Raw genomic sequence first — 21975 nt, 5'->3', positions numbered from 1 at the left:
ATATAAGGGGAAACTTTAAGGCTTGTGACTGGTGACATCAGATGCTAATTCTGAGTCTTGAGATTTTTTTGTTTGGTTTTGGTTTTTGTTCCTCCTATTTTACCAATACCGTTTTTTCCCACCGAGATGACAACTTACAAAGTTCATCTGATTTGAAACTTCAGCATTTCTCCATAGTTCAAACTGTTGGCCTTTCAGTTTGTCAGACCTTCCTCTTTTTAACTGGGCAGTGTGTTAAAAGCCCTGGCCAGCATGAGTATTTGAAGCATTCATGTACCTGCATACCCAACATTCCCTGTACATATCGCCTGTTGGCTGGAGCTTCCCTGGGGCCTGCATGGATGAACAGAGGGGAACAAACAGGATGTCTGCTTTTAAAGACTAAACATATACCTCTGATTAATGACCAGTGGAAACATTTGTTTATTACTTACTCTGAACCTCACCTTTGTCTTTCTTTGTGTTCACATTTTGTGAAGATGCAATATGTTTAAAAAAGAAAAACTAAATGAGTATAGTTGTCAGATGAGAATGCTGCTGTTTTTTTTTTAGCACAAAACATTAGTAATAAGTTCATGTAAACAAGCATTCATTTCAAGATCACACACTTTTTGAAGCATGTGGAACATCTGGCTTCAGAAAGATCTCAAGCCCTGCAGGACATTTTTTCTTTATCTTGGGTTGTTGGTTAGTCTTTAGACAGTCTTTCATTGTCTTTAACTCAGACCGAGTTATCACTGCTGTCCATCACTACTGCATCACTGGTTAAACAAACGGATTAGCAAATGGGCTCGGAGAGGTAGTTCTTGACGTATGAACTGGAAGTGGCTCTTTGCCACCTTCCTGTTGTTTTGTGGAAGCCAATTTGGTTGTGTTGAAAAGAAAAGATTGGAAGTGATTTATCTCAACAGTCAAACTCAGAGGTCACAGACTAGAAGACATAAGTTCACAGGAGAGGAGAGCATCCTTCAGAAAGTGTTCAGGTCAAAGAAATGAATGAGGACAGAGAAATGGTAATGGAGGCTGAAGACCTCACAGCACAGCTATGAACTTCTGATTTAATGGTGGTTTAACAGCCCATAATTTAAGATGTAACCCAGCTTAGGGAAAGTTTCAGCAATAATAATGGCTTTAACCATTTGTCTGCTATAATGTCAGTGTTGAAATGATTATCTGATTTATAAACCAGAGGAAAGTAAGTCAGTAACATGTTTCATAATGTGAAGATTAGTTGGTTTTCTCTGTGTTTCTATTATTCATTGAAAATCTTTTGGTTTTAGACTTAAAACTCATCTGGACAGTTAGGTGCTATGGGAACTCTGATTTCCATGTGTCTTTAATCTCTTATTTATCTTTACATTTCAACCCCAGTCTGAACCTCAACACTTGATATCAGGTTAATGGTTTTCATTTTTGTGGAATTTAAACCCCTTTCCACTGTTATTGTTTGAGGACTGGAAAACACAAAGCAATTTAATGTACATATACTTAGATCCATTGTCTGAAAGTAGTCATTTGCCTACAAACAAACAGGCAGGATCTGTTATGTTAATATCTTACCATGCGTGTAACTGATCCTGTTCCTGTTTGCTTTGTAGCAAAGGACCAGCATTTATCTTATTTACAGACTGCCTTCGGGAAAACTGGAGTGTGCGCTCTGTTGGCCTCTCCTCCTTCCAGCATCTTTGTGCATGCTTTGTTGTTCTCGCCAGGTTTGGGTTACCTCACAAAAGAGCGATAGGGTGATCGAATGTCTGCTCAGAGAAAGGGGGGCAGTGTTTTCTCACACTCTGCTCTGACGCTTTCAGTTCACTGTTACCTTACCTGGGACCTGGATAAGCACCTAAAATTACATTCATACAAGCACTTGGGACTGGATGTGCACAACCACACACATACATGCTTATATTACGTACAGCGACAGAACAAACCAAAACTTATTCAGAGCAGTTATTTTTTATTTCCTGGAGAGTTCAGGAAGTCCCTGTAGCTCCGTGACGACAACAACCGAGGCTCTCATCCTGTCTCCTGTCATTGTGTTTCAAAATGAGGAGGAAAAGGAGGAATCATAACAATAGCACTGATAGCAACATCCCTTATTATTTGACTAGTGAGATATGTTAGACTCTTTGGTAGACCTAAGTCTGAATCATGCCTCTATTGACGATGAATTATGTCATTTAAACAGGTCATCTGGCTTGATGAGCCCCACCTCACGTAGTCATAACCTCCTATATGTAACTGAATGAGACATGTACATTATGTCACATTATGTCCACAAGTTGCTGTGAGTTTATAGGAGTTTATAGGAGTTTTTTGTTTGTTTGCTTTCCTGATGAAGACATTTATATATGATTATATTATTATGATTATATTTTTTTTTCTGGTTTAGTGGGAACTAGTGCATCACTTTCCTTTCTAAACTCTTCTCACACAATGCTAAAAGAATCCGGACATTTAATGTGTTTTCTTTGCTTCCTTGTTGTCTCTGTTTTCCTCCCTGTAGTAAACAGCAGAGTTTTCTGTAGAAAGTAGTAGTTTTATCTTACTCTTACAGGATATATATATATATATATATATATATGTATATATAGTTTTTATTTTAGGAGACCAGGATAATAGGAGAAAATTTCCTTTTAAACCTCAGTTTGCAAGGACTACTTTAAAACAGATGTGTATTTCAATATGCGGTGTCAAATTGTGGAATTCGTTACACATTGAATTAAAGATGTTTGTAAATATCTTTCAGTTTAAAGCTATGTATAAAAACAGAATGTTTAGTTTGTATGAACTCGAATGATGGAAATTGTGTGGATTGTAATGTGTTTGTTAAGGATTTTCAGTATTGATTTGTTGACAGGGGCGGGTCTTATAAGTTTAACTTCTTCCTGCTCCTTTTCTATCATGGTGGTGCAACAAGAAGTGTTTTGATGTTGTTGCTCTGTTATAATTTGATGTTGTGCAAAGCCATGTATGATATATATATATATATATATATATATATATATATATATATATATATATATATATATATATATATATATATATGTATACAGCAACTACCTCCAAAGATTCCTCATAGTTAAGGACATGTGATATGAACAAATGAAGAAAATGACTACAACATGTCTTTTGTGTTGCTCTTCAGCTGTGACTATAGATCTTGATTATGTCAGTTCGCAGTTGATTTGAGCAACAGGTCTATTCTTCTTGGACCCCACCCTAATGAGCAGACAGTCTTGAAAGTCGTCTGGGACTCCATGTCTGGACTACCACGGCTTCTGTCCAGCATGGTGAGCTTTTAAACCACCCACTCCTTTCCCAGTGAGCTGATGATAACTAAGTCTGGCCTATGTACACCTATCACAGTAGATAAAAACACAGATTCTGCGCTCCCAGCCCAACACTTGAGCACAAAAGAAAGAATCACATTGAAGGAGGCCTGGGCCTCTTCAGCTTTTGGTGAACAATAACTTTAACAATGTTTTACATTTTAAAATGGACAACTAAGGCAAAGCTATAGAGTTTAAGATCATTTAGTTTGAGGCATGTTAGTGTTATATGTTGTTCTGACTGGAAGGTGTGAAGCTGGGAATGGAGGAAACATCCTGCCACTCTTCTCTGTTTGTATCTCTTAGGGCTTTTGGCTGCAGTTGTCGATCATAAACTCAACACAAGGCTGATTGTAAATCAGTTTGGATTAGGTAAAGGGCAGATGGCGGTTGCCCGTGTACCCATGTGTATGAAAAGACTCTGGGCCTGGATGTGGGGGTCTGTCCATGACTTAAGAACCCTGCTGTGTCCTATAGCTTTTTTAGCCTCCTTAACCAGTAACACGACCCTATCAGCAACTTTAACTGTTCAGTTAAATTTCCGTTTGTTAATGGCTCACATGTCTGTGTTTCTATGTTTATTCCCCTAATGGTAGGGTTGTGCCATAATTTAGATCTCTAATATCCCATTTGTATCCTTTATATTTGAATTTTTATTGTTATTTACCTGTTATTTACCACTCACTCACTATTTTACTTTTGAGTTAGTTTTTTTAATCCTTTATTTCAGAAGGTATCTGAAAGTTTAGCACAACTTTGTTAGAGTTTACTTCTGCCTCTTAAGTGGTTCTGTTTTAATACTCTGTGACCTGTCTTGACTTACAGTGGGGAACTGATGATTTGGTAGATAGCTGTGTTGATAGAACCAGTTTATCAGGTTGTAGAGTTTTCTGGATTTTGCTCTGCACAGCACCAGGGGGCATAAACTGACCCTGCCCACCTGCCATTGTGAGCAACTCTCTATAAGGAAAGACATAGCTCAAATGTCAAAGGATGGGAATGGCATGACACCAAATCAAAACAAAGCTCCACACTGAGTTCTTTGTAAGGCCAGACTCAGGTCAAACAAGAAAGGCCATGCTGGGGGAGAGTATGTGGGCAACATGGCAACGTAACAAGCAGCAAACATATTTGGCATATCTTTTTTTCCCCCTAAAATGGGCTAATGATTCACAAACAGTTAAATGCTATTGCTCCCTCTCCCACAAAAAGTGACCTCTTTTAGCCTCTAATAAACACAGGAAGTGAAAGATAGCATCACTGTGGGGGAAAGTGAAATGAAATTAGCTAAATTGGGTTACTTGGCTCAGATAACCCAAACCTTGTCGGAAAGAAAACCTCCTCTCTGTTTTTGTTCCTCCATCATTCAAGTCAACATTTTGCAGTTAGTTTTTAACTAAGTTGCTCCTTCACCTGCACAGAGTCTCACCTGCTTTTGTTTACAGCACCTGAGGTTCCAACTGACAGCTGAACATGAATAAACACACGTTTTTCATATTACTTTTTTGCCCTCTCTGTGGGTTGTGATCCAAATACTTTTATTCATCATTCTATATGTTTTCTACAATAATGAATAGTCAGCTAACTGTAATCATCAAGTCAGACCCAGGCTTATTTAGATATTTTTGCTTGAGCTTATTTTGTTATCTTTGCTTTACTAAATGGAAGAATGTCTTTGTGTTCATCTGGTATGCGTGGCTTCCAGTAATTCAGAATCAAATTACTACAAATGGAGACCCTACTCTTTGCCTGTTTGCCCTTTAGTTCTGCTTAAGTATGCATGACTGACCAAGCAAACAAAGGGAAGCAGGCTTTGGTGCTGGACAGATCCTGGAGGAGATATCTAAGCTTACTTTTCATGTGCCATTTGGGTGTTTTATGTGAACATCAATGTGTTTTTGTGTGTGTGTGTGTGTGTGTGTGTGCGTGTGTGTGTGTGTGTGTGTGTGTAAGTGGCATATCTAATTCATTACTTTTTTATTAAAACAACCAAAGACCATTTTATTGACGCTTCTGTACTGTATTATCAGTATATACTAAAATAGGGCTGCAAGAAAGAATGTGATCATCACTCAATCACACCTATTTTCTTTATTAGTCCCCTTGTTTTTGTAAAAAAAAAATATATATATATATATATATATATATATATATATATATATATACAAAATCTTTGAATATAGATCTTTTAGTTTTCTGATGATAATCAGCTGCAGTGCATCATTGTTTTTGGTATAAAATTTGGTCTGTAGCAGTTGTGAAAAATGCTTAGACACACTGCTTATTGAAGACAGATACAGATGGGAGATGCTGCTCTTCAGTTTTGAGTACGACCTTCATACAAACTGCATAGTAGGTAAAATTTCTCCCTGGAGAAGCAGAGGAGGAGAGAGCAGCTCACAGGTCAGACAAGGGGGAAAATTTACTACCATAAACTACTACTATAAACAGGACACATTCCTTCGATAATTCTGAACATCTGGTATGCATGTCGCTTCTCTGCCCTTTCCTGCAGGGGGTTTTCTGGTCAGTCAAAATATCCTTCTATACAGCATCTCGGCCCTTTTCAGTTACAGCTCCTGAAAGCTTAGTCATACCTTTTTACATTCATACGAAGTTGTAGAAGGCTGTTTTGTGGCATCCGGTGGAGAGTTAAAACTTCTGCAAGTTTTGATCGCACACTGTGCAATTTAATGTGAAGCTATTAGCTCCATAAAAGCACAGGAGTAATGCGCCTTTGCCTTTAACCTCACATGATTTACGATGTGCTAATGAGATTAATAATGTCTCAATTTGGAAAACTAATTCTGATACACTCACATGTGATGTTACACTGCTGCCAGTGGCTGAGCTGTCATAAGAACAAGTATGTGTTGTTTTTCCTCCATCAAATTTTGAGAAAAAACACTGGTGTGAACACTACATCTGGTGTCGGGTATGTTAACAGGACAAGGTGTTGCGTTCTGGACAGCTGACTGAGTTATAGCTGCAGGTCTAAAGTCAGGCTGACAGGCAGTTTGTGGCTGTGCTTGTGTTGCACTGTTGATATTGGTGTAAATGAGGTTCCCTGTAAAGAAAATATTTCTTCAAAGAGAATGGCTGTGGTGATCAGCTTCAGGGACTGCTCCCTCTTATTGTTTTGCTTCCCCATTTTTAAGGTTTCCCCATCAGTCGCTGTTTACAAGCGTTTGGCTCAGTGAAGGAAGCAATTAGTCAAAAGCTTGTGTCATACAGTTCGTGTTATGTTTTTCTGGTCTAAATACTGTGGTCTCCAAACACAAATTGGAACATTTAGGGTTTAATTTGGGCTCAGTAAACTGGTGCTGAAATGTTTTTATTGGTGGTTTACATGACAGCTCTGGTAAAAGGCCCATGCTCCGATAGCGGCATGCTGTGGTTGAAAACAAAGCGTAGTCTGAATGAGTCTCCAACTCGAGGAGATGCGGATCATGTCTTGTGACAGGATGCTAAAAGTCAACACAGGAAGTGAGGTCATGGTGTAAGTCCCTCAAATTTTGTCCAGTGTTTGCTGTTGGCACCAGAGTCCCACAAAGCACTGATACACTCTCTGTCACAGTTACTATAAATAAACCGCATAAAAAGGAAATATGTTGGTGTGAATGAAACTAATGCTCAAACTTTATATTTCCAGAACTCCATGAACCTGCCTCCAGACAAAGCTCGGCTACTCCGGCAGTATGACAATGAAAAGAAGTGGGACCTGATCTGTGACCAGGTGAACTAATAAACAAATACTTTGCTAATACACTGAGCACAGCAAACTTACATGGCAATGTTTCTTCTGTTGTGTATCTTCAGGAGAGGTTTCAGGTGAAGAATCCACCTCATACTTACATCCAGAAGCTGAGAGGATATTTAGACCCTAGTGTCACACGGAAGGTGGGATTACACAAATTCCCTTTATGGCTTTATTTTAATTCTTTTTATATTTTTATATAATGTTTTATTATTCATTTTTTTTGTAATAGTATTTAATTTGTTCATTATTTTACCCCTTTTATGTTGTATTAAATTATTTACCTTCAGGGATTATTAAAAGATTTAATTAAACTCAATGTAATTTGAAATATCATAAGCTTTCTAAATTGTAATTTGCCAAACAGAATAAAATTGCTTAGACTTGATAAAACTCTGCTTTACTACGACTTACAGAAGTTCCGCAGGCGTGTGCAAGAGTCTACAAAAGTCTTGCGGGAGCTGGAGATATCACTGAGGACAAACCACATTGGGTAATCAGTTTTTATCTTGTGTTTTTCTGATAATTTACACAGCTGTATTTACTGGCATGCTTAGCTTGAGGAAACAACTTTATTGTTTTCCCTTGTAAAGAATATTCCTTTTGTGTGCTCCTGCTGCTGCTGCAGGGACCCACAGCTTTGGTGCCCAGATTTCTTCCATTGTTCTAACTTGCCAAGCCCTGCAGCTCCACCTCGCAGAGCTGGTCCTCATAATGCCCAGATGGTAGTCATTGTGCTTCTATGTCCACTCCCCCATAGTGTTGAGCAGGAAGCTTTGTTGTGTATGCCAGAGGGACAGGAAGCCTGGCTGACCATTGGATTGTTGGACATGGTGAAAAGAGCAACAACAAACACAAGCAGACTTCTATGTATACACATCTAGCATATGCAGAAGAAGCTGAACATTTGCATTATTTCATCAGATTTTGCTGTAGAATAGAATTCTGCTGTAGATATTGCAGGCTGGGATGTTGGTTCTTTTTAGATTTTTACACAATGCCATGCACATACTTGTGCATAAAAGAGGTGATGCAATGATTTGCCTCTGTTTCTGAAACCCAAATGACGACTATAAAAAGACTAAAATAACTCGTACTATTAGGCTTCGTCAATAAAAATCTTTTTCTGTGCTTTTCTCAGACAGATAAAAAAAAAAAAGGGAAAACTCTTTTCAGAAGACTTTAGTGGGTGGGATTAAGTGTAACAGATTCTGGTTTATTCTGTGTGTTTGTGTGTTTGAATTCTAAGACATTTCGGGTGTGTTATTCCTAAGATTGCCAAAAACCTGAAATAGCAACTGTTTGCAGAAAAGTAGACGGAGGAAAGAGTGAGGAGGTCACAGGCAAGGAAGGTTAAGAGGGGGAGGCAGGAAACTGATGATCAGCCAGCCTCCTGCCCTCTCTTCCCTCCTCGCTCCTCACCTCTCTTCCTTTTTTTTCCCCTCCTTCCCTCTGGTTGATTGGTTTCCTGCCTGACTTATCCATTGGCTGACTAGCAGTCCGTAATCATAACCAGCATTTCAAGACTATTTTAAGAACCTTTTACCCCAATCCCGTCCCTCCTGGAGTTTCCTGAAGAAATGGAGAGGAGGTGAAGGGGGTTTGTGGGGGAGGCAGACTAAATACTGTTGAGTGTCAGGGCTTCTCTTAGCCATATGCCCTCCACATTCTTTCTCTGGTTGCAATGGGAATTCCTTTGTTTGGAGTTGTTTCTCTCTCCAGAAAACTTGAGTTAAACGGCGAGGAAATATGGAGCCTCACTGTAACTTACTCTCCATGGACATTTTTCCCACAATCTTTTAGTCAAGGCAGAGAAAACCCCTCAGAGCTACTTTCACCAATGTTTCTAGCCTCATTCTGGTAGTCTGTGATGTAAAATTTGTCAGCTAATATAATACTATACTCACCGAAGTTACTGCTACTGTCTGGATATTGTGTTAATGACATTGCTTTTACAGTAAATCAGATGGAAGGAGTTGCAAGATGTCATAGAACGAGACAAATTTTAAACAAGCTGCAAGTGAAAGCATCTTAAATGTCTGAAAAATTCCTCTGTTGCAAGGGAAAGGTTTCTGACTACAAAGCCATAGTAAGTTCAAGAGGCCAAATTTGGTCAGATGATTAATAACAGACAGTTTGGGAAATTCAGTCTTTTTTTTTCTAAATAAGTTTGTTTGACCTGTGGGTTTGTTTAAACACGTCATATGATCCTTTGGGTGGGTTGTATAGTTTTTTGTTTATGTTAAAGGTCTACAAAATAGAAAGCCTACATAAGAGAATTATCCTCGCCAAGAGAAGACACTGCTCCTCAACAGCCTTAAACACCTTATTTGTATTCCAGGCTTTTCTTCCCTTACTGAATGATATCACCACAAAACATATTTGCTTAGTGCCTAGTTGGTGGCAAGTTTTGCACACCTAAAAAAAACAACAACTAACAAACAAACAAAAAAAAACACATGAAGTAAATAGTGTGCTCTTTGACCATTAAAGTATCTAATTTTTTTTAACAGATTACCTAAAATGAATTATAAATGTATAACTAAAGATTACACAGGCTCTTTAAATCTTACATTTCTGCCTCCATCTAGCTTCTTTTTAAGGAATTGCTTTACTGGATTTTATCACCAAACATTACATTTTGTTATACTTGTCATTAATTAAGTGCACTAACGATGCTCAGATGAGTTTGTAACTATCATTTTTGAATAGATTTTATAGCCATAATATTGATCAATAAAAGAATAGAACAATAAAACCAAGCACGCTTTTATTTGATGATGACTCCACCGTCAGGACCAGACTCTTCTGTAGAAATATCAGATTTTCTGGCCTGACTGCTGCCGAGAAGATCATAATACAGCCATGGTTCTCTCCAGATATAAAAAGACTATTAGCTGTAATCAGTGAATCTTTGGCATCCACTCTAGAGGCTTTAAGATACCCTGACTGCATCTATTTTCATCCACCACTTCTTGCACAGACTTGATACAGTGTGAGGAGAAGATACAGGAACGCCCCCTTTTGCCCCCACATTTTTTTTTTATAAATTAATGAATAAATTAATACATTTTCACTTTTTCAGGAATCTGGGTTAATGTATAAACTTTTTGCTAAGAACTGTTTGCATTAGCATTGCTACCCTTTGAACTTGTGTCCAGTGTTCTTAAGTCAGGGGAGGATGTGGATCAGAGGGTAGGGTGTTATTTTCTCACTAGAAAGTCGGCACTTTGATCGCTAGCATGTCCACATGGGCAAGACACAAAATCCCACAGTGTCTTTAATTTGCTCATCAGTAAAAAAAAAAGTGCACTAATACAATTAAATGTGTTGTTTGAGTGTCTGTGTGAATTTATTAATGAGAAACTTGTAAACAGAGAAGATTAAAAAGTTATATAAAAGTGTGAACCATTTATCATTCCTTCACAAAAATTAAATAATGGCTAAATTCAAGTCCTGATGGATACACTGTGTGCTCTTAAAGTTGTGCCCAGCTAACTCCCCTCTGTTTCCATATGTCACAGGTGGGTCAGGGAGTTCCTTAATGATGAGAACAGAGGTCTCGATGTCCTGGTGGAGTACCTTTCCTTTGCCCAGTGTGCTGTCATGTAAGTACACTTAAACACACTTGTCATGATCTAAACTTTTCTTGAGCAACTGAGTTGAGCTGCTGCATCCAGAAGAGCCTTTAGGAAACTGCCTGTGCATCTAAAATGTGCTTCTGGCACATTCTTTAGATGTGTTTGTATGCCTTGTTGCCCATGTTGCAAACTGAATGTATTTCTGGACAGATGCTACATGGTTTACAGCTGAGCTTTAGCTTGCCTGCATAGGTCAGAATCTCTGTGCTGAGCTTTATTAAGCAGCTTCATGTTAGTTCTTGTGATAACCCCCTGGCTCTCTACCAATCTGCCTTGCTAACCTACCTTCCCTCATCCCTCATCTCCACCCCTGTGCCTCTGTATTGCATTGTCTGTCTGTCTGTCTGTATGTGGCCCAGGTTTAATTTTGAGGGGCTGGAAAATGGGGAGGATGGCTTCTTGGACAAGGCTAAGTCATGGAGTAGGTCCATAGAAGATCTGCACCATTCGAGCGCCCAGCCCTTCTGCAACACACTGGTGCGCTCTGCCCGCCAGTCTGTCCTGCGGTACGTAGCTTCCCCGCTATTAGCTATCTCTGTTACTGGCTTGCTCTGCTAACACTGAATGTTGTGTACATGTATTAGCATGCCAGCCAGTTGTTGAAGTGCTGTTTCATTTTTAGGAGAATGCCTTCATAAGTTCAATTTCATGTGACCTTTCGCTGCATAAGGTTTTTTGCTCTGCATAAACTTAATCAGACGTACAAGATGAAAGTCCTTAACCATCAGTGCTATGTGTCCCTCCTCGTTAACGGTCCTCCTTCATCTGACCAGATGTGCATCCGCACTGTCTACAGATGAGAGCCAGCTGTGAGCAGCTGCACATGTTGTTCAGTTCTCCTCTTCACCACTGCACAGACAACAGTCAAAGAAATGTTAGATACAAAGTCTGACAGGAAAAGAAAAGAAGAAACATAATTTACACTTAAGAATTAGTAACAAAAGAAAATTTAAGGCTTCATAACACAACATTTAAAAATAAATTACCACTGATTCTGTTAGTTAAACTGTTTATGTGGTTTTTCTTAACAAATGTTTGAGAAAACAAAGTCATCATGACACACAGTTAAAACCATTTATAGATGGCACACGAAAAGGAATATTATGTGCACATGATGACTGTACATTACAGTTACATAACAGCAGTATGTGAGCACACACTTTGGTCTGTTGACAGCAGCAAGGAAACCAGGCACTTCCCATGATGCATCTGTAACCTCAAAGTTTTTTTCTGTTAGTCTTTGCTCTCTGTAATTTTCTCTGTCTCTCTTTCTGTGCAACAAACTTAAAACACAAGTTGTAAGAATAACAGATTCTTAACAGACATAAATGAAATGAACCATGATTGTTTGACCAGTAAAGCACTGGGAGATATGAACCTCTTCCATCTTTTGCAGCTATGGCTCAGTTTCTAACACCAAAACCATCAAGAACTCCCGACTCGTGAGTCAAAAAGACGATGTGCATGTGTGCATCATGTGCTTGAGAGCAATCATGAACTACCAGGTATCGAACAGTAACACCAACACTCCTCCTGAGACAAGCCTATACTGAGCACAATCTGACATAGATAGGATGATGTGTTTCCTGTGCACGTTTTGAGTGCTAATGTTGTTTTTCTGACCACATCCTACTCCCTGTCTATCGCTCTGTCTCTCTCTCTCTTTTTGTTTCCTTGCAGTATGGCTTCAATATGGTCATGTCTCATGCACATGCTGTCAATGAAATTGCTCTCAGCTTGAACAATAAGAACTCACGGTAAGAACTGTGGACCCCCATCTCCATAGTAGCAGGGTTGGGCTAGACAATAGGGGGAAAGCCTGCAGTTCATATGATCTGCCTCCCATTCTCCAAGGGGTTTTGCTTCTCTCTGAAGTCAAAGATCACAGCCACAAATACTTGCTGCTAAAGGGATGTTTACTAAAGACAGATTAGTGGTAAACCACTGAGACTGATCACTTTATAATAAGAGCTAGGAGGGCAAATACTTAAAAGGTGATAAAGACCTAAATATTTTTATGTGGTTTATAACTTTCAACCCCTGAATGTAAACCTTTGCAGCAGTTTTAAGGATTTCAAATGCAGACAGACATTTTTGTTTGCTCTTGATGTGTTGAACTGTGCTGTACTGATGAGCTTCTTATGCACTTACAGGACAAAAGCGTTGGTCCTCGAGCTACTAGCTGCCGTCTGTCTTGTCCGAGGAGGTCATGAAATCATCCTCTCAGCGTTTGACAACTTCAAGGAGGTACACCAAGCAATCTTTAACTAAATAAGAAACACTTCTGTTTTAATGCAGTTATATATTGCTAACCTTGGAGGAACTAAATATGCTTAAATAATCTCTTATTTATTAAATTGTTAAAATTTTGCACATTGCTGGTGTGCATATAAGGCATAAAGGGCCAGTGTAGAGGAATGAAAGCTGGGGAATCGTGGGAGATTTCACATCTACAGAGGCTGTAAACAGAACTCTATGGGGGCTTGTCTGAAGTTATTAGTCTCATTACGACACCAGATGTGAGGCAGCCTTGAATAATGATAAGGATCAACTCCCCGGTGGGAGCCTGCAGTCATAAAAAGATTTGTTTTGCTTTTCAGTTTCTTCCTAAATGGTCATCTTAATCCAGAACAGGACAATTATCTTGCAAGTAAAATTCCAAGAAAGATGCTAGGGCTAATCAACACACAGAATAGATGGTAATTCTGTGATGGTATTTTCCAAAGTGATTAACACAAGGTGACAGGTCAATGAAGTGCAATGAAAGGTATTCAAACACTGCTACACTAGTAATCTTTGATTAGATCCACAGCTACTTTGTTTAGTAAAGATGGTGACAAAAACCCTTATGTTCTACTTTTGTTTTATTCTTTGTGATATCCTCTTCTAATGTGTTGTGCAGGATGTTGACAAAAACATCAGTTTTATCTCTCACTAGCCTCCCTTCCCATGAATTCAATAGAAAGATGTTACTCTTACAAGAAAGCTGTCCTCCATGCAGAGGGTAGAGGATTTTAGAAAATTTCTGAGGATTTTATTGACATTTACTATTATATTTTTAACAGTACTTTATAAATAAATAAATAAATAAATAAAATAAATAGAACATGTATTCATATCAAATAATTTTCTTTCACTACGTTTTAAAAGTTTTAGAGATTATCCATTTTGTATAATATTTATCTTAAAATAAATGAATCTACAAAAGTTAAACAGTTTTAAAATGTCTGTTTTGTTCCGTCTTATTGGTTTTGAAATACGTTTGTAAGCCAGTGTTGCAGATTAAAAGAAAAGCAACTGCATTCTGCTCCATTTCTGATTTAGGTTTGTAAAGAGAAGCATCGCTTTGAGAGACTGATGGATTACTTCCGCAGTGAGGAGGGAAACATCGACTTCATGGTAGGACAAGTTTTGTGTTACATGATTTCTCCTTTTTAATGGGAATGTGTGCCTGTCCATCCAAACAAACAATTAGTTGTAAAACTTCATTTCTAAATGGAATTGCAAAATGTTTTTCTTAGAAATCTGTATGAGAGAAATCACATTTTATCAGCAGGTCCATGGAGTAGATGACTATATCTAGAAATAAATGACATGTTAGAAGCAGATACAAATGGGGCTTTGGTCTGTTTGCGTTCGCGGTCCAGGTTGCTTGTATGCAGTTCATCAACATTGTGGTCCACTCGGTCGAGGACATGAACTTCAGAGTCCATCTTCAGTTTGAATTTACCAAGTTGGGACTGGATGACTACCTGGAGGTAAGAAACAGTTATGTTGCTAAAGTGGCCCGAAGTGACCGCTACTACGGCATGTGTATGCGGTGTCACTAACTCTGAATCAATATCTCTGATGTCAGAAATGTAAACATACGGAGAGTGACAAGCTGTCGGTGCAGATCCAAGCCTACCTAGATAATGTGTTTGATGTGGGTGGCCTCCTGGAAGATGCAGAGACGAAGAATGCAGCACTGGAGAAGGTGGAGGAACTGGAGGAGCACCTGTCCCATGTGAGTGCACCACCCAGTCTGGACCACCAACATTGCTTTCAGTGCACATTTTTAGGACTGTTATTATTACTACTATGTGGTAATTAGAAATCTACTCTTTGTTTGCTTTTCACAAGTGCTCACAATAATAATTGGGTGGAGAATGCTGGAAAATACTGTGTGTGAAACAATCTTATTATTGTTCTTACTGGAACATTGCCTGTGTATCCCACGCTGCTTTGCAAAGATCTTCTTCTCATGAAAAGGTCGTAGGCAGCCCTGACATCATTCTAGGAATTTCATAACAAACTCTGCTCTCAGAGGTCGGGAATGATGGGGGAGTATCAGCGTGAAGATTCTTGGTGAATTCCTGAGCGACATGTGTAATGTGGCCAAAATCAAAACTAAAAGCTGTGTCATATTCCTCCTGCATCATGCTGCTGAATATATATTGTTTCTTATTAATGATGCAGTGTATGGGATGTAGTGGGAGGGAGTGGAGCTGCGAAAGATGTCCATTATAAGATGCATCTCTCTCATCTCTTTGTCGCTCCTTTTGTCTTTGTTTCTAGGTGACAGAGAAGTTACTGGAGGTTGAGAATGAAACAATGATGAAAGTGGCAGATCTGGAGAAGCTGCTTCTTCAAAAGGATAAGGACCTACAATCAATACGGGTAAGCTCCGGTTGTCGTAATGTAAAATAGCTTGCCTGCCTTGCATCATAAAGGCTTTATTTTGTGTGTGTGTGTGTTAGCAATTATTAGTTTCAGTTGCATGTGTCTAAATTGCTGTGATAGCAAATTAGATCACAAGGAAACAGGATGTTTCTTTAAGCTTGCAGAGTCATCATGTTGTGCTCTTTATTGCCCCCTGGTGACTGCTCAGGAGACGTACGAGTCGACCAACACCCAGGTCAACACCCTGAGGAGTATGATTAAGGAGAAGGATGCTGCCTTCCAGAGGCACTTCAACATTGAGAGGCGACTGCTGGAGCTGGAGCAGCAGGGCACCATCCGTTTGCACAAGAAACCTGATGGAGACATCGCCATCGAGCCTCTGGGTGTTGGTGGTGTGGGTGGAGGTAGTGGCCTTGGTATCCCATTGGGGAACTTTGGGCAGCTATCTTTGGGTTCAACAGCTGGACTGACAGAACCAGGAGGACCAGACACTAGTTTGCCACCAGCCAGTGAAGCTCCTCCACCTCCCCCTCCACCTCCACCACCTCCCCCTCCTCTGCCATCCTCCTCAGGTGATGCACTATGACTCACACTAATTTTATCTGACGACATATGTATGTGAAAGTTGACTGTTTTGCCTACAGACTGCCAGAGAGGGTGTATTTTCAGCCCCATGTCTTTGCTTGTTCATATCAAGCCAGGTGAAGGGTCATAGCAGTGTTCATCTAACCCAGACAGGAAAAGGAAACGCACATCTTGTTTCCTGTGTGTGCATGTGTGTGCAGAAAGACTGCACAGACTGTTAAAAGTGTTTTCAACACTTTTATTATCACTGTATTTGGCACGGTTGGAGTCAGAGTAAAAATCTCTTTCACACGACAGAAAAATAAAAAGTTTCGAAACACATAAATACCATGTATTGTTTTAAATCTCCTCTTGTTCGTTAATTACAGCTGCACCAGTCCCACCACCACCTCCTCCTCTTGCTCCCCCACTGCCAGATGCGTCTCCCTCTGTTATCCTGAGTGTGGGTTTGTCAGGTGAGAAGAAAATTACATTTCATTTCATTCCAACAAAAAGCATTAAAGCATGTATTTATTTGTCTGTAAATTTATATCTTAACCACAGCCATCAGAATCAAGAAGCCCATCAAGACCAAGTTCCGTTTGCCTGTATTTAACTGGACCGCACTAAAGCCCAATCAGATCAATGGCACAGTCTTCAATGAGATTGATGATGAACGTGTGCTTGAGGTAAATGTAGCAGATTTTGATGCCTGCACTTGTTTTAAAGGGGACCAAGAAAATATGTTTTCATGTAACTTCAGAATGAATCAGTAAAGTGTCATTCATGTACAGGAGCTGGATCTGGAGAAGTTTGAGGAGCTGTTTAAGACCAGAGCTCAGGGTCCAATTGTGGACCTTTCTTGCACAAAAAGCAAAGTAGCCCAGAAAGCAGTGAACAAAGTCACGCTTCTGGATGCTAACCGCTCCAAGAACTTAGCTATAACACTTCGAAAAGCTAACAAGACCACAGAGGAGATCTGCAAAGCAATAGAGAAGTATGCAACTGGCAAAAACCTACATAAAACACATACTTATAGAAAAAAGTTACTGATACACGTGTTTTCTCAGGTTTGACCTGAAAGCTTTACCTGTGGACTTTGTGGAGTGCCTGATGCGCTTCTTGCCCACTGAGGCTGAGGTGAAGGTGCTTCGCCAGTATGAGCGCGAGCGGCGTCCACTGGATCAGCTGGCAGAGGAAGATCGCTTCATGTTACTGTTTAGCAAAATCGAGCGACTCACCCAAAGAATGAACATCATCACATTTGTTGGGAACTTTGCAGACAGCATCAGCATGCTCACACCACAGCTCAATGCAATCATCGCTGCTTCTGGCTCAGTGAAATCCTCACCGAAGTTGAAGAGGATGCTCGAGGTGAGTGTTTATGTTTGTGTGTTTATGAGAACTTTTAGTTTTTTATTATTATTATTCACAATTACCTTTCTTTTGGCTTGCTTATAGATTATATTAGCTTTGGGAAACTACATGAACAGCAGCAAACGAGGCTGTGTTTATGGATTCAAATTACAAAGTCTTGATCTGGTGAGTAATAGGGAGAGAGATCCAGTCTGCACAAAAGCAAAGAGAAACAGTTTATTGCTGCTTTAGTTGATCATGTCATTCATTTGTTTCCACCATACAGCTGTTGGACACGAAATCCACAGACAGAAAAATGACATTGCTTCACTACATCGCTCTCATTGTGAAGGAGAGGTATCCTGAATTGGCCAACTTCTACAATGAATTGCACTTTGTGGATAAAGCTGCAGCAGGTGAGTTTGTTTCGTACATTATTGTAATATTTTTCAGTTTGTTCAGAAAGATTTTTGGGCACTTTTGTAGAGGAAAAATCTGACATATTCTCTAATGACTTTGTGTGAAGTATCTTTAGAAAATGTGCTGCTTGACGTGCGAGAGCTAGGCAAAGGCATGGATCTGATCCGGCGAGAGTGCAGTCTCCATGATCATCCAGTCCTGAAAGGTTTCATCCAGTCGAGTGACACACAGCTGGACAAGCTGCAGAAAGATGCAAAAACAGCAGAGGTATCCAGCACTGTCCTTGCATCATAAACTTCGAAGTATCCTCTCAAGCCAGCAAAAATAGACACAAAGCACACCTCTGTCCCACATTCAGCTGGCTAACCTTTCACACAGAACCAATCACGGCTCCTAATTTGACAGTGTTTACAAACATTGCTCCCACTCTTCTCCCTCCCGATTCTAGGAAGCCTTCAACAGTGTGGTGAACTACTTCGGAGAGAGCGCCAAGACGACTCCACCCTCTGTGTTCTTCCCTGTGTTTGTGCGTTTCATCAAAGCCTACAAGGTGAGGACAGTGAGCTCTCCCTACCTCTGCGCCAGCAGGGTGAAGATCTTTCTGCTGGTCATGTGGGAAGTTCCCTGGGGTGTTGTCAGAGCAGAATGGGGCAGAGTTTGGCTGCCTTTGTGCCACAGGACGTGGCGTTTAGTCCGAGGCCAAATAACAGGAAAGACCAGCTGGTTCTGACTTTAGAGCTGCAGCTGTGGTGTTTAGATGGCCTCTCCTCCCCCTTCCACCTCTTAGCCCCCGGACAGCCGCGCCCTGCCCCACCACACAGCACACTTCCTGAGATTGTTCTCAGTCTGGATTTATGGGATCTGCTCAAGGAAACGTGCAATACAAGGATTTCTGGATCCATGTGTCTGCTCGAGTGTGTGTATATTTCTTTAAGGGATAGTTTGCCTTCAAATTGATATAACCCAGAATAGTTAGTTTGTCCAGCTTTTGCAGTCTTTTATTACCAGATATATAAGTTTAAAATGACCTCAGTGAGAACTCAGCCTAGGGTTACAAATAAACCAGCCAAGGGTAGAAATAAAACCACAATGAAAACAAACTCACCACAAAAAGAAGGTTATATTTGTAAATCTGACTCCAGAGCATCTTTGAAGTGTCTTAAATGTAGTCGTTACAGCGATATACTGAAGAAACAGCAAATTAAACAGATTAATTCTTGTTCTCTTACTAACTTTCTGACATCTGATGAGAAGATTAGCTCTTTCCTATATGTATGCTTGTGTGAGTTAAATGTCTGTTTGTTAATTTTTTTACTCCTAAAAGGAGGGGACTTTTGGTTTGAAAGGGATGATTCTGTTAACCTGATGAGCAAAATCTGAAAAGTTCTCTTTTAAAATACTTTAAAAAGGGCAGCTGCTTCAGCACAATCATTTTAAGTGGTGTCTATTTCCTATTGATTTTAATGAGATTTGTTTTCAGTATAACATAGAGAAAGACAGGGCACAATGTTTTGTCCTCTGACTACAGCTTATCCAAATGTTGAAACATTTTCTGGGAGATAAAGGGAGAAAGAATACATTTTTAAAGGGTGGTTATGTTCATGAAAGCATGCCTTTCTTGTGTATGTTGAACTACTGACATTTTTTCTTTGTGTTCAGAAAGGCTGCACAAGTTTGTTGACTTGGATTTATTCAAGCTGCAGTTTCTCGTCCCAGACAGCTTACCTTTTTCTCCTCTCAACAGGATGCGGTGGAAGAAAATGAACTAAGGAAAAAGCAAGAGGAAGCAATGAGAGAGAAGTTACTGGCTCAGGAGGCTAAACAGCATGATCCAAAGGTACAGTCCAAACGCATGCAGCTGAGCTAAATGAAACATCTCAGATGTTTACTCTGGGCTAAATAAAGCCTTGTTACGTGCCAAAAAGCACAGTGAACAGTACGCATATCCTCTCTGTTGCTGCAGGTCCAGGCCCAAAAGAAGAGGCATCAGCAGCAGGAGCTTATTGCAGAGCTGCGCAGGCGGCAAGCCAAAGACCACCGACCTGTGTACGAGGGCAAAGATGGCACTATTGAGGACATCATCACAGGTGGGCCAGAAAGAACTGTTAAAGGACCCCATGTGGGCACCAGGAGCCCTGGTGTTCCCAGGCTGAGGATGACTGTGGTCCTCAACTGCTCAGCTCCTTTGAAGTGCACCTTGTGCTACGTAGTCCAGACACCAGCACAGCAAGAGCACAGCACATAGCAGTACAGCAGTCACTGGTTGTTCCATGACTTGCTGTCTAGTCAGTTATTAAATTTACAGCATCAAGCTGCTGAGTCTGTACATGTGAAAGAAAGGCAGTTTGACCCCAATTATGCAAAAAAAAAGTTTGGTTAATACAGTCATTTTATGGGATTCACAAAAGATCTTTGGAAAAGTATGTGGATTCTGCAGCTGTCCCACTTGAATGCTTTACAGGTTGTCAGAATATACAGTATAAATCCTTTATGTAGGAGCTTTAATGAGACAAAAATAATCATCTCCAGCTTCAGCTTATTTTTGTCATGATCACTAATCTTATATGCAATAATATAAATGTTGCATCAACTTAAGTAATGTTAATAATGCTTCTGTGCCAGTACTATCAGAGAGCAGTAACAGCTTACACACTGGGCACCAGTACATGCTTATTGTGTCTTAATCCAACTAAAAACCTGAGAGTTTTACAAGGTTTGTATCTCTAGATCTACACCACCATCAGCACAGTTTTTGGCAGGTTTATCAAAGTCTTCTGAGCAAAATGTGGTCTACTGCGCTCCCCAGAAATACAGCTTCTCAGGTGTGACATGTTTTCTCTTCCTCCCCCTCCTCCCCCAGTACTGAAGAGCGTGCCCTTCACAGCCCGCACTGCTAAACGTGGCTCACGGTTCTTCTGTGAAGCCAACCTCTGTGACGACGCCAACTGCTAGCCTCCCCCCCCTCTAATGCCAAGGTTGTTCAGGTGTCTCTTGTACGCCTCTTGACCACACTGTGCATGCAGCATGATCCCTGTCACCCACTCCAACTACACTGTGTCAACTAACTTGGGCCGTCATTGGTTGTTTTTTTGTTTTTTTTGTTGTTTTTTTTTACTTACGATAACTCCTATCAGGCATCTTGTGATAGGAGGCAGCCAAACCTCTTTACCAACATGGTTTTTTTGTGTGGAAAAATAATTTTTTGATACACTCGCAGTGGCCATGACTGTGATTTAGCATATAAAATCATGCATGGCATGAGCAGCTGTGCATATTTAGTCTTAAATGAAAAGAAGAGGTTTGGCTAATAAACTGATTATCATCAATATTGCTTTTTTCCCATGAGACTAACTTGTTTGGTGTTGGTTTTCCGGCTAACATGTGACTCTTCTTTCCTCAACCACCATTGTTTATTCTACCCCCTCTCCAGCTGAAAAGAAGATTAATGACAGTATTTCCCACTCCTAAGAGAGGGTAAGGAAGGTAGCCTGGCTGAAACCTGGACCGCTTGGCCCTTCGGCTACTGTGTGCTGCTACAGTGACGTCAGCTGCTTCAGCTAGTGCTTCAAACAAAAACAAGCTTTACAGCACTGAGACTTGCTTTATCACATAAGAGAATGATAAATATGAGAGATTCTTGACACTTTAAGAAGCCAGATAATGTGCTGAAGGAACAACTTGCTCCAATGTAAACCATAATGACTACTATCAGAGAAGCTCCTGTGGTATTTTGAGTTTAAATGCATAACTTTACACTTAAAAATCATCCTCATCCCTTTTTCTATTATGTGTTGCATGTTGTCAAGTGTTCAATTACCTCTCACCTGTCAACAATGTCCGCCATGTTTAACTTCGCTAACTGTCATCCACAGTGTGCTTAACATCTGTTTGGTCAACAGACTCAAGAAAAAACAAAACAAAACAAAAAAAAAAAAAAAACACAACCATTAAAACATACATGATTGTAATCTGTATGCATACTTATTACAAAGCTTAAAGGCTTTCTTTTACTTTTGCTGACATCTTGAGCTTGTTGACTGATGTTTTTTTTTTGTGTGTTTTTTTAACGCTGCATTGTTAGTGAAATAGAGTTGCTATAGCTACATTCCCAAAGCTTTGAATTTCTCTGTTTTGTGAAACCACCTCCAGATGAAATACAAAGCTATGGGAATGTGTCATTTTGTGTCAAGTCTGGATTGTTTATGCCCTTTTTTCCTAATATTTTTTGAGTTAAAACGGTTAA

The 21975-nt window shown here is 39.9% G+C and overlaps 1 protein-coding gene across 5 annotated transcripts in view; it reads left to right on the top strand.

Annotated features, from left to right (window-relative positions):
* Window positions 1-21975, top strand: part of fmnl3 (formin-like 3) — a 30755-nt gene that overhangs the window by 5943 nt on the left and 2837 nt on the right. Inside the window, exons 2-25 of one of the 5 annotated variants that reach the window (XM_042003401.1) lie at window positions 6985-7068; window positions 7152-7232; window positions 7506-7582; window positions 10614-10697; window positions 11090-11236; window positions 12127-12235; window positions 12411-12487; window positions 12884-12977; window positions 14055-14129; window positions 14378-14488; window positions 14587-14736; window positions 15288-15389; window positions 15601-15964; window positions 16346-16432; window positions 16521-16645; window positions 16751-16953; window positions 17027-17330; window positions 17418-17498; window positions 17599-17728; window positions 17839-17999; window positions 18181-18282; window positions 19477-19569; window positions 19696-19819; window positions 21163-21206. In XM_042003401.1, the coding sequence (XP_041859335.1) occupies window positions 6985-7068; window positions 7152-7232; window positions 7506-7582; window positions 10614-10697; window positions 11090-11236; window positions 12127-12235; window positions 12411-12487; window positions 12884-12977; window positions 14055-14129; window positions 14378-14488; window positions 14587-14736; window positions 15288-15389; window positions 15601-15964; window positions 16346-16432; window positions 16521-16645; window positions 16751-16953; window positions 17027-17330; window positions 17418-17498; window positions 17599-17728; window positions 17839-17999; window positions 18181-18282; window positions 19477-19569; window positions 19696-19819; window positions 21163-21200 (3003 nt within the window). In that variant the 3' untranslated portion in view covers window positions 21201-21206. Of the gene's footprint in view, window positions 1-6984; window positions 7069-7151; window positions 7233-7505; window positions 7583-10613; window positions 10698-11089; window positions 11237-12126; window positions 12236-12410; window positions 12488-12883; window positions 12978-14054; window positions 14130-14377; window positions 14489-14586; window positions 14737-15287; window positions 15390-15600; window positions 15965-16345; window positions 16433-16520; window positions 16646-16750; window positions 16954-17026; window positions 17331-17417; window positions 17499-17598; window positions 17729-17838; window positions 18000-18180; window positions 18283-19476; window positions 19570-19695; window positions 19820-20592; window positions 20717-21162; window positions 21207-21975 lie in introns of all 5 variants that reach the window. The other 4 variants (XM_042003397.1, XM_042003399.1, XM_042003402.1 and 1 more) reach the window with 4 other exon arrangements.

The sequence above is a fragment of the Melanotaenia boesemani genome, chromosome 13, assembly GCF_017639745.1.
Source record: "Melanotaenia boesemani isolate fMelBoe1 chromosome 13, fMelBoe1.pri, whole genome shotgun sequence".
Taxonomy (NCBI): domain Eukaryota; kingdom Metazoa; phylum Chordata; class Actinopteri; order Atheriniformes; family Melanotaeniidae; genus Melanotaenia; species Melanotaenia boesemani.
This window is presented reverse-complemented; position numbering and strand designations above follow the sequence as displayed.